Source organism: Pteronotus mesoamericanus, unplaced genomic scaffold (assembly GCF_021234165.1).
Source record: "Pteronotus mesoamericanus isolate MK-2021 breed Mesoamerican mustached bat unplaced genomic scaffold, CSHL_Meso_final scaffold_174, whole genome shotgun sequence".
Taxonomy (NCBI): Eukaryota; Metazoa; Chordata; class Mammalia; order Chiroptera; family Mormoopidae; genus Pteronotus; species Pteronotus mesoamericanus.
In genome coordinates, this window is record NW_026555309.1 from 36,361,004 (window position 1) to 36,373,812 (window position 12,809).

Consider the following 12,809-nt stretch of genomic DNA (forward strand, 5'->3'; position numbering starts at 1 on the left):
TACACCTACAAAAAATGAGTCAATAAAAAATTACTCTTTCACTGAAAACTGCCAAGGCTTGGACAATTTAAAAGCTCCATTCAAATAGATTTTTGTCTCAAAAAGGACTGAACTTGATCTGGCTACCCAAATTCATTATCACAAGCCATATAAAGTACTTACCAAATGTGAACTAACACGCGTTTGCCACATGTCAACTTGCTTTGGTGTGAGATCAGGAATTGACAGGCCTAACCTGGAAGCCAGAGCTTCGACGTAGCCTGCAAGTCTTTAAATGCATGCGGACAGAATATAGGTTGTTAAAGAGACATACAAATATCCTCAGGTAGTAAGAAACTAATTACTACAAAGAGAAACAAAATAATTTTATGCCAATAATTAATTGGCACTCTAGAAATGGTATAAACATTTTCATTAACTCTCATTTTTATTGTGTATAAACATATCCAGTTTAAAACTATTTTCATATTACTATATTTAATACATAAGTAAATTAATTGATTTAGAGAAATTATTCCCTACTATTGGTTTAAAAAGACTAACTCAAGGTACATACATTTTGTAAAATAATTACAAGTTATACACTTAATCTAAACTCAAAGCACTTTTACATATGATATAAATTAATAACTGTCATCAGAAAGAAAACTTCCAAAATTTATCAGATAGAGATAAAAACAAAAACAGCCTAGAATTTTCAGGACAATCTCAAGTATTTATCCATTCTAAGTTACCATCACTTATTGGATACAGTCTTACTATAGAAACTGTATGGGGAAAAAAAAAATCCCAATGTCGGATATAAGTCTAAAAAAGCTGTGCATCTAAGAACCCATTAAATGTGGTATTTGTTATTTAATGATTTTTTTAAGGTAGAGAAGAAATAGTTCTCAAATATAAAGTCTCCCAACAAAATCTTTATCTATAAACAAAAATAATTGTTTTATGAAGCAATCTAAAGCTAAATGGCCTTAAAATCTATTGGATCATTTCATTCTATTAAATATAAATATCTATTGTATTAACTATAGTATCATTATTAACCTTAATGTTGGAAACTGAGAAATGGGATATTTGAGGAGTGATATCACTACAGATTTATTCCAGAAATTCCAGGAATATAAAATTTCTGCCTTGGCCCCAAAGCAAAGAAACTTTGGTTTTAACAGTAGCTTTGGCCCCAACTGCAGAAGTCTAATATATAGGGTTAGAGCACTTTTAAAGCTGCCTTTGCTTACATTTCAGGGCTGAGTAGACTTATATTAGTCCCAAATCTAAACTTCAAAACATCACTCCAATGAACCAAGGAAGGAACAGAACCAAAGATTGAGTAAGAGAGAATATATTTATCATTATAATTAATGCCAACTTAGTCTAACTTATACTTCCCAGACTTCCCCAAGCTCAGGAAACAGCCCTGGCCATTTGTTGCTTGGAAATGAGTGTAAAAGTAGAAAGAGAGAAAACTGGGCTTTTCTAAGTAGACATCCTCAGTTTGTCTCCTCATTCCTGCCACATGAAGTAAGAAGAGCAAAAACTGGCCAAATACATACATGTATGCTTTGGCCATCATTCCCTTTAAAAGTCTCTCCCTCTCTCTAGAATACATTCCTAGTATCCTGACCATTGAGCCATATTTCTCATCTTTGGGCTCAGGGGGAGGTGGGTAGGGTGAAATAATGGTAGCAGTTCTTACTATTCATCCTCTCTCAGCCTTGAAAATGTATATAAAATATATACATATAAATCCTTAACTCTGCTTACATTATGATAGTTTTAGAACATTTTTCTGCATATATCAGAATTGCTTGAGATTATTAAACACAAATGTCAGGGCCGCATCCCCAGAAATACTAATTCCGTGTGGCTAGGGTGCAACCCAGGCATCGATATTTGACGCATGCCAAAGATTTAGCACTACTGATTTAGAAATTTTAAAATTGAGTTCTAAAACACACACAAAAATAAATGTTCCTTTTTTAGGAGAATGAAGAAGAGAAAGAGCAATAAATAATAATAATAATAATAAATAATTAATAAATAATAAAAATAAATAAGAGTAAGTACACACATGCACAAATGAATCAATGAATGGACCTACCCAAGTCCGGCTAAATCTGACACAAGGTTTCCCAAAGCAGCAGCTAAAAAAAGTGAAAAATGAACAAGTGAATTACTACATGGATGTCATTAAAATCATTATAATGCATCACTTCATAATCTATAAATCATTGGTATGGAAGTGTTATAACATTTCTCAAACTAAACTATATTCAAATTAACTCACTGGATAGCTGTACATCTCAAGAATTCATAATAGACAACAATTCTTCTGAGATTATACTATTCTAACTCCATCAAGGAGTAGGTTCTTTTCTGTTGTGGCAGCCAATTTCCGTTTTGTTTTCAATATTAAAACATGTACAATATTTTGTAGTTGTAACTTTTAGGTAGTATTTGTTTAAGGGAACTTGTGTATTTGGAAAAGGGTAAAGCTATCTGTACAGCTCTGAAATTCAAGAAAATCAAGGAGAAGAAAAGTCTCTTTCATTAATTCATCTACTTCATGTGCTCCACACAATATAAACAAGATACAAAAAAAAAATCCTCAAATTTGATCATCATGAAGAATAGTGTGTTAATTGGGGGAAAGGAGAAGATAGAACCAAAATAGATTTTCCATCTTGTATTTCCTTTGATTTTTCTACCCAACTTAAAAATAAGTAATTTAATAGGGAAAAAAAAAGGTAGAATGGTTTCAGGTCACCAGTAATTAAAAGAAATACTTTTTTAACAGTCAGTATAGCAGACTGTTACCCATTAACTAACCTAAAGCACCTAAAATTTCTGAGTGTCACATATACAAAGTTAAGAATTAAATGAATAGTATTTAGGATATAAGCTAGTAGACTTTTTAAAAAACGATTTTATTTTTAGAGACAGGAGAAGGGAGGGAGGAAAAGAGGAAGAGAAACATTGATGTGTGAGAGAAACACCTATTGGTTGCCTCTCACACGTGCCCCAACTGGGGACCAGGCCACAACCCAGGCATGTGCCCTGACTGGGAATCGAACTGGTAACCTTTTGCTTTGCAGGACAACATCCAGCCAACTGGGCCACGCTGGCCCAAACAAACTAGTAAACATTTTTATGAGTAAACTCATTCCAGTAAATTATCCTCTTCTAAACCTAACCTACTAAAATGGTTTTTAAATACACAGACAATACAATAATAATACTATTATTAAATACCTGCCATAGTTGAAATTCCCAAAATAATTCCAATAGACATCTCAATATGGGTTCCCTGAAAAAGGATTACAAAGAAATTAATCTCAAAATGTTAAAGCTCTACTGATTATAAAGGAATAGAAAAGCATTAATTAAAAACATAAAATAGTCAAACATGTTACTGCAGGAAAATCATATATAAAAATATGCAGAAATATCCACATAATGCAGTAATTCATTTAATTATTAAGTATATGCATTCATGCAGAAATAACATCAATATTTTTATTAAAATTAGATTTTCATAAAAAAATAGCAACACATATACAAAACAGTTTATTAAGAATCTAGGAATTGGATTTTCCTATCACAGAGGAAGGTGCTTTAAAGCTCTTTGAGCACAGATGGCAAACTCACCATCTATACTATTGTTATTTATCCTATAAAAAATTAAAAAGATAGACTAAACCAGTTTCTAGAAACCCAAAACATCATAAGCTTCAAAAATTATCCTCTTACACGTAGTTCTTTAGTCATGAAATAGTGAGACTATCTGACTCATTTATAAGTAACCATACCATTTACAATAGAGCTACAGCAAAAATGAGGCTCCATTGCATTCCCACTGCATTTATTTACTAAGAGAGTTTAAGACTTTCCACTTCTATCTCATTCCTCTAAGAAAAGAGGAGCTCATATTTTTACTTCTACTTTAAAGAGAAGGAACTGAAGTGAAAAAGATTAAACTACCATATTTTGCTGTGTATAATGTGCATCTATGTTTTTGTGCACATTATACATGGGATTTTACACCCATAGTATGTAATCACCATACCCATGTATAGGGTGCATCCTTATTTTTCCCTCAAAATATTGGGCAAAAGGGTGTTACATAGACTAAAAAAGAAATCCTAGGGTCTATTGTCTAGCTCAGTTCTAATCCTTGGGCAATGCTTCTATAAATGGACTTAATTTTCAAAAGCTCTCCTGAATACTAATGCTTGAAGTGCTTTTAAAATATCAATGATATTTGTAGATTAAAAAAAAGAGAGAGAGAGAATGTCCTATCTGGTATGTAGAAATATTGCATTAGTCAATTATTTGTAAAACTGAAGAGAAGCTGAGTTAAGTTTTCCTCAATTTTCTTTCCCTTAGGCTTTTGGTTCCGCCCTTTTAAAATCTATTCTTAAAGACTCTAGTCCAAACAGCCTAATGCTCTAAAGTCTCCCAGGCACTTAAAATTAGAAGGTTGTAAAGGTACCTAAAGAAAGAGACTTCTGAAGAAGTAGGAAAAAAAAAAAAAGGACACAAGGAATAAAGATGATATTTCTATGGACAAATACAAAAACAACACAACACTGGAGCTTTACTATAGAAGAGAAGCACCTGACAGTTACAGTGTATGAAAAATAAAAACACAGCATCTTTAACAACAATGAATCATTAGGGATGATCCAAGTAGAATCTGTTTGCAACACATGTGTTTAAAAAGGATTTAAGTGCTTAATCATTTAATTAAACTTAAGGAACCTGAAGATTCTTCTAAAAGCATAAAAACCCTCATGTAAAGTCAAAGTCAGTTTGAAGGCAATAAACTCTCCACTCCTTTACTTTTTTCCATAGTTATATCAAATTTCAAGTTAACAGGTGAGTTAGAAATTATAAACAAATCAAACACTAGTTATCTTAAGTTAAGGTGACCTGGTTCATCACCTTAATGCAATTGATCTACTCTAGAATTCTAATAAATTCTGTCCGAATTAAATTGCAAGAAAAATAATCCAAAAACCCACTAAGTTACAAAAAACAATCCTCATAACATAAAAATATAGTTTAAAAAAACTATGGAAGCAAAGGCTAAGTATAAATAGCAGTTAACAATAAAGGTCAAATCTATTACAGGAAGTAATACAAATTTTTTTTTTTATTACCACAGCTAGGGTAGCAGCAGCCCAGAGAGTACACCCCAGAAAGAGGAAAATATCAAATGTCTATGGCATGATAGGAAAGCAGAACCAAATATCTTCCTAATTTACTATCTTACAACAGGCATAGCTGTCCCACAATGTTAGGAGGCAATCAGTGTTTGTTTAAGTAAAAAAGTTCTTATAATAGTAATGATCACTTGTTTCCCTTTTCATAGATTCTATAGTTATATTATTTATGTATTTTAGTCTCAGCAGTGTATTATAAAGCTTCTCTGGAAAATTCCACTGTCCCTGAATTAGTTTGCAATTATTACAGAATAATATTTTTGCCATACCTATTACTTTCAATCAGGTATTGAAGCCAGCAATTTAAATATTTATCTTGGTATTATATAAATGATAACCTGGTGATAAGTCCCTGAAAATGGATTTCAATGTAAACTAGAAAAACAAATATTACTAAATTGGAGTCAACCATCTGGGGCCTGCCAAAATAGCCCACTCTCACACTAATGGTGAGACGCAGGTCTGAAACACACACAATAGCGAACAATAATACAATAATTTGACTCTAGAATGTGGATGTTTTGTTTTGTTGGTAGCTCTATTTAATCATAGATATATGTTACTTTAGATAGTTATTTCAAACAAATGGTAAGACCATACTGTGAAGGTCTTACTCAGGATCTAAAAAGCTACCCAGTTTCCCTATTCTGATCTCCCTTGAAAATCTCCCAGAGACCTTCTTTATGCAAAATACATCATCTCGGCACTCCTCTGTAGCAAGGTCATTCTTTCAGCATTTGAGTATATAAGCTCTGCCCTGCTAATGTGGGGAAAAAAAAAAGATTTTTAAGATGGTAGCATGCGAGCTAGCAGCTGTTAATAATGAGAATCTAAACTATTGAGTGAGTTGTGTAAAACTGAAAGAAATATTTGTCACAGAGACTTTAATTCAGAGAATCTATTCAAGAAACACAAGTCTTAACTACAGCTTATGAATTCATCATAAGGTTTTCATTGCAATTAGATCTGACTTACATTAACTATTTAAATAATTTAACCAACTCAGATTTTAGTAATTTCAGAAAAGTGTAATTTTAAATGACTAAGTTTATCTCGTTAACAGATACATAAATTCGACAATTTGATTCTTATATACATATTAGGAAAATGTTGAAATCAGTCAAAAAATTAGCATTTTGAAATTACATTTTAGAGGCTTTTGCCAGGCTACTCTGCGAAGGAATTATCCAATGGGTGCTTAATACCTTCAAGCTGCGTACATGTTAGAGTCTTTTCTGTGACTTAGGAGGCGGGATACCTTCCTGCTGTGTGAGCCCTGTCAGATTCCTCAACCAGGTGAATGGCTAGACTTTCTGGATATCTGATTCCAATCAATCTGGACATAAAATGAGACTATATAGCAAAGAAAATCATTCTTGAATGAACCAATTTTAGATATTCTTTAAGCAAATGTTATAATCTATACAACGTATATTCATTATCCTTTTGTTCCTACTTTGAAACCAAATACTCTATTTATGTACATAATTGTACATAAATACATGTGACGTAGTAATACATGTGACGTAGTAATACATGTGACGTCCAAAACACCAAAAAATAAACCAACCCAAAACCTTGCACCTCTCATATGTATCTTCCTCACATTCAATAATCCAAAAATCTTTATTTATTTACTTATTTATTTATTTATATTTAAGCGCAGACCTCGGGTGAGCTTCACTTGCCTTCCCACTGGATGGATTGGTGGGGGGAGAGGAAGGGTGGGCGGTGTGTAGGGGTAGGAGGAGCTCAGGGGAGCACTTGAGGAACAGGGGGTGGGGACCCTTATCCTACACAATAGCTAGAATTTATAGAATTTTATTAAAGTTAGAGTCAGTGAAGAGAAGTGGATAGACCACTGGGTAGTTTCAAAATAGATTTTAATTATGGACTTATTTCTGACTTTATAATCTGAACCCAATACTGGGATCTATTAACAAAAGGTGTCACATAACAGTGAAAAAGAGTAATCAGCCATCCCTGAGACTCAACACTTTTAAAGAACACCCTGACATTGACCACAGAAAAGGAAACTCTTTTTAACATAAAAATGAAACAAAGACAGAAGAGGTATATATTCACAGTACTCTCAATTGGAATTTAGAACATCTTCTGGTTAAATGGATAGACAGACTATATAAAAACACCCTTTAAAATATTTTTGCATGGGAAAATTGAACAAGGAACTAATTAATAACATGTGATATAAACTGCTGATACAATTAAAGAACACCAGAAAATTTTACATACTTTTTCTTTCATAAGAATGTTGAAACTAGAATAGGATAATATAAACCCAATAAATGTGTTTATTATTGTCAATGCTTTACCAAAAAGTCTTAATGATTAAGATATATGATGCTTTAAAATTGAGCTATAGTCTAATTCACATAAAATATAGTAAAAAATAGCTTCATTCATTATACTAATTAAAACTTTATAGCTACAATATGCAAATTAGTAGAAAAATTTAGAGCACATAAATTTCTTTATTTACTCAAAATAGAAGGGGTGAGAGAAAGAACTTACTGCAACAATCATAATTGCATTATCCAAAAAGCCAAACCCTATGAAAGGTATCGCATTGTGGATGAATACTGAAAAACATCAAAAACAGAAAAATATATTTTAAGATTTCCATAATTTTAAAATGACAAAAACAAACCATATGATTAAAGTCTCCTAAATAGATCTGATAGGCTTTGGAATTTGCTTTCCATTCCCCATAGCCAAAAGATTCTGCTCCTGCTGTAAGTTTAGCTACTTGGTAGAAGCTATACTGAGGAAAAATAAAAATTAAAAAAAATTAAAAACACATAACATGTAAAAACGATTGTGTTAGGCTTTTCTGTTTTCTTATTGGCAACACACACAAATTACATACAGTTAATGGCAGAACAAATAAGCAAATAAATATTATGAATACCATGTTGATATTGACATGAATCTGTTTCTCTTATACTTAGACCAATATCATAAAATTGACCGCCACATCTGAAATAATAAAAAAGTCCCTGAATCAAATTTCAGGGAAGCTATTTGGTCACTTTTACTTACTGAGGATTTTCTTAAAACAAATGTTAGAAAAATGTGATTATCTCATCTATAGTAGGTATCTATGTGCAAAGTCTTTTTTCCCCTCATGATGCATCAGTATCCCTGATTGCTTTCACAAACTATAAACAAACAATATTTTATTTAAATCAAAATGTAACTTGACCTCTTCCTACCACAGGCACACCTTACCTCATCTATCTAGTACATAGTCTGAATAACCTGAGATAATAGGAGTGTACCTAAGAGAACTAATACCTACATACTTTTTATAAACTCATGTCATTTTTTTCATATTGGCATCTTCAGCACACTGCAGAACGCCTAGTGGCATAGTAGATGATCAATAAACATTAGTTAATTAAGTTGAGGACCACTAACCTGGAAAGGGAAAGAATTCCAGATTGAGAGAATTGAAGGCAGATTGTGAAACAGATTAAAAGCTAGGGATAGTTAAAAGACTTTATTCTAATTAATCTATACAACTGCCAAGGTATAGTCAATATCAGTTCAACTAAGGAGGTTTTTTTATTTTAGATAAACATCAAAGCTCTAAGTTTTATAGTATATCCAAAACATAAAGTCCCTTAAACCAATTGGTTATGTGTTCAGTTTCAGTGACTTTAGAGTTTTTTTTTATGCAGCAACATTCACATATAGTATAATTAAAATATAATCAAGAATTTATGAAAGTTTGATATTACTAAAATGAGCCAATCAGGGAACCTAATAAATAGTCCAAAAATACCTACAAAAAACCCCCCCAAAATAAAACCCACAACACTTTTACCCACAATCACTATCAAAGACTAAGATCAAGGGAAAATAGTGTATGTCCCAGGTCATTTCAGATTTCTTCTTGTTATCAAGTGAGAATGTCCAAAATAAAAAGCAACATCTTTTTAATTATAAGGAATATTATTTTAAATCCTATTAAAGATCATAAAAATCAAATAGCACATAATGAACTGGGATTTTTCAATTAAAGGGTCTAGTCTTATTTCTTTGACTCTTTGCCTCAGTCTAGTTGCTTAACTACTAGACATTCAAAATTTTATAAGCAGCCAAAACATATACACAACCCCAATTTCCAAAAAATATAATACAAATTTGATAGGTCAAAAGAGTACAATAAAATTTTTAAAACTTACTGAATGAAACAATTTACAGTAAAGAAAAAACTAGTTAAATATATCTCTGGAAAGAAGTCTCCCAAATCATCTTTTCAATTGTCTTTTAAATTTTAATATGGCAAAAGTAACTAGAAATCTTTGGGATTACTTAGCATTTTGGCATCTCTAAAACTGGCCAGTTACAAATATCTTAAAATTATGCATTAAAGCTATTAAACTGAGATTAGATTAATTGCTGTTAATCCAACAGTAAAAACTTGATCAATAAAACCAAGGCACATTGGTATAATAACTTTGACTTACAAAATATATGAAATTTTTATGTTTAGACCTAAATAAATGTGGCCTCTAAATAAAAATTTATTTTCAACCCAAAGGAAAAATATACTTTTCAAAAGGTTAAATAAATATGTACTGAATACTCCACTAAGCACTTGGGATACAAAGATAAATAAGACTTGTTTATCAGCTCTCAGATGTTTGAGTATGATAATACACTCATGTAAACAGTTAATTTCAATATGACCAAAAAATGATAAAAGTATTATATAGTGCTATGGATACAGAATGTATGAATATAGGCTATTAGAAAGATTACCTAGAGAAGTCTTAGAGAATTGTTAAATTGCTTTGGTATTTGGGAAAAGTCACTTATTTCTAACACAAATTAGATTCTCCCACCGAGAGAAAAAAGCACTATTAAATACGTTTTTAAAAAATTGTATGTTTGTTCTCTACTTTGTAATGATCTCCTTTTAATTTGTAATTTCTTCAATTTCCTTTGGGAAATACTATTCTATAACTCAGCAGTATACAGTAAAACACATCTAATATTTAGCTTTAACTTATAAACGTACTAAAATTCACTGCACTAATAAATAATTCTCTTCTTGCACTATCTTTATAATAAACTCCCAAACTGTTTTACATCACTTCAGGGTTAGCCTTTGAATATGTATTCCTATCATAAAGAATAAGGACAGCACACCAGCAGCAACGTAAGGTTCTTCTTACTGGTGGTTTTAAACAAACTGTACTTTCTTCATTACTACAAACAGCCAGCCAAAAGGTTGTCTCCACCAGAGAACATTTCGACCTTGCCTGAGCCTAGTAATTCTAGTTGGGCAATTGCCTGACTTAAATCCAAACTAAAATAAGTATATCCTTTTTCCTGGAAATTAGGAAAATCTCTATGATATGTATAATTCTATTTCAAGATGGTAAAATATTTAAACAAGAATAAATACGGGTAACAATATTAGAAATACCATAATATTGTGATATGTCTTAAACCAAGCTTAAAAACTTTTTGCTTCAGCATAATAAATAAGATAACCCCCTCTTATCTGGAAATAATTAATTTATTGACTCTTTTGTACTATCAATGAATGATAATAGTTACTTCAAGTCCAAAAATAGATGCACAATACTTAACAATTATAGAACCATTACCATATCTCAGCTGTCCTGGGGTGGGTGGTGGAGCTTCCAATTTTTCTAAAGGGGAAAAAAAGGGTGTGGGGCAAGAATTAGTGACTATAACATGATTTCTTTTCTTTTTTTTAATTACAATGAAGAAAACGCCAGCAGATTTACAAAGTGGGACAATATCATAGTTTATTCATAAACTATCTTTCAGTTAATGGACCAATATTATCCAAACAGAAAATATTTGGTATGGATTACACATAAGGCTAGAAAACAAAACTGAGCATTAGTTACAAGCCTGCCATTGACTCTATAATCCTGAATAAATGATTTGCTTTTCAGGTTGTTTTTTTTTTCCTGTTTTTTAAGCCCTTGTATCTGTATAATAAGCCTGTTTACATTAATTATAGTTTTAAAAACTTCAAAAATACAGCTACCCTGCTTAAGATGGCAACCCTAGATGATTTAAGAAATTCATATTTAAATGAACATTGATAACAGAAAAAAAAAGGATATTCAAATAGGCCTCTATGTCCTTTAAAAATAGAAAAATAATATGTTTAAAGCAATGTATTACAATAATGATTGTGTTCTGTTCCTTAATTAATTTCCCTTGATAATTTACTAAATATTTTGAGTTTTGAAACCTATACTACTGGATAATATAGAATGTTCTACTTAACAAATGACCTAAAAATATAGAGTGCTATTCAACAAGTAACAATATACTATTTATAATATGTCATAATAAACACACAGTTTTCCCCAAGTACAGTGCCATCATTAAATCTAAAATTAACAATAATTACAAAAAAAGCAATCTCCTTAATCTCATAATAATAGCCACTTCACCATCTATATAAGTACAAGAGTAAGCTATGGTAAAATGGTAGAGAATTCTATTGTACCTTCTTCATTCTTATCCAATCCCACAGAATTAATCAATAACCTAGTAAGAAAAACCCACAGCATGGATTGCTCTACTCTAAAGATTTAATACAACCACATTTTCCAAGGATACAATACAAACTGGGTATACATTTCCTAAGATATTGATTTATAACCTATGACAACATAAAAACTGAAGAATTAAGTGTAAAAAAAGCAAATAAACCTCCATTTATAAGCTATATTAAAAAGAGTTTGAATCATATTTGTGAATGCTATTAAAAAAACATATAGTACAATGCTTTATAATAAGAAACACACTAAAACCTAGAGTTAAATAATTATTGTATTATTCAGAAAGTTCTAAGAATTCAAGTTTAAGTTCTGTCTTTCCTCTTTTAGAAGTAATAGCCAAGTGTTGGAAGCAACCTAAATGCCCATCAGTAGCTGATTGGATCAAAATTATGGTACATATACACAATGGAATACTACGCAGCAGAAAGAAAAAAAGAACTACTAAACTTCGCGACAGCATGGATGGAACTGGAGAGCATTATGCTAAGTGAAATAAGCCAGGGAGCGAAAGACAAATACCATATGATCTCACCTATAAGCGGAACCTAACCAACAATACAAAGATGCAAGGAAAATAAGACCAGCAACACTGAAAGGAAAAGAAATCAACAGAGACAAGAGGGAAGGAGGGAGCGGGGGCGGGGGGTGGGGGGTGGGGGGTGCAGGGAAAGGGAAGGGAAGGGAAAAGTCAAGGAACATATAGCAAGGACTCATGGACAAAACCAAAGGGGAAGAGCTGAGGGAGGGAAGGAGGGAGGGGGCAAGAGAAAGTGGAGGGGGGGAGGCAGAGACAAATGTATTTGAAAAAATAAATTAAAAGAAAATTAAAAAAAAGAAATAAAGATACACTAGTATTTGTAGAATTTTATATTGGATTAAAATATATTCTCCACTATGTGGCTCTGTTACCTCAAAATTTATTCTGAAGGTACACAAACAGTTCTCTAAATTTTTAAGAAGGAATACAGAATACCACTGTAGTGCACAGAGTTTTCTGGTGAGG

At 31.7% G+C, this 12,809-nt stretch overlaps 1 protein-coding gene across 1 annotated transcript in view; it reads right to left on the bottom strand.

The window, feature by feature from the left end:
- The window catches only part of TMEM65 (transmembrane protein 65), a 45,231-nt gene that overhangs the window by 8,646 nt on the left and 23,776 nt on the right, over positions 1-12,809 (bottom strand). The window contains exons 2-6 of the mRNA XM_054590461.1: positions 10,868-10,912; positions 7,758-7,825; positions 3,253-3,307; positions 2,102-2,144; positions 163-268 (exon numbers count right to left, since the gene is read on the bottom strand). Coding sequence (XP_054446436.1) covers positions 163-268; positions 2,102-2,144; positions 3,253-3,307; positions 7,758-7,825; positions 10,868-10,912 — 317 coding nt within the window. The remainder of the gene's footprint in view (positions 1-162; positions 269-2,101; positions 2,145-3,252; positions 3,308-7,757; positions 7,826-10,867; positions 10,913-12,809) is intronic.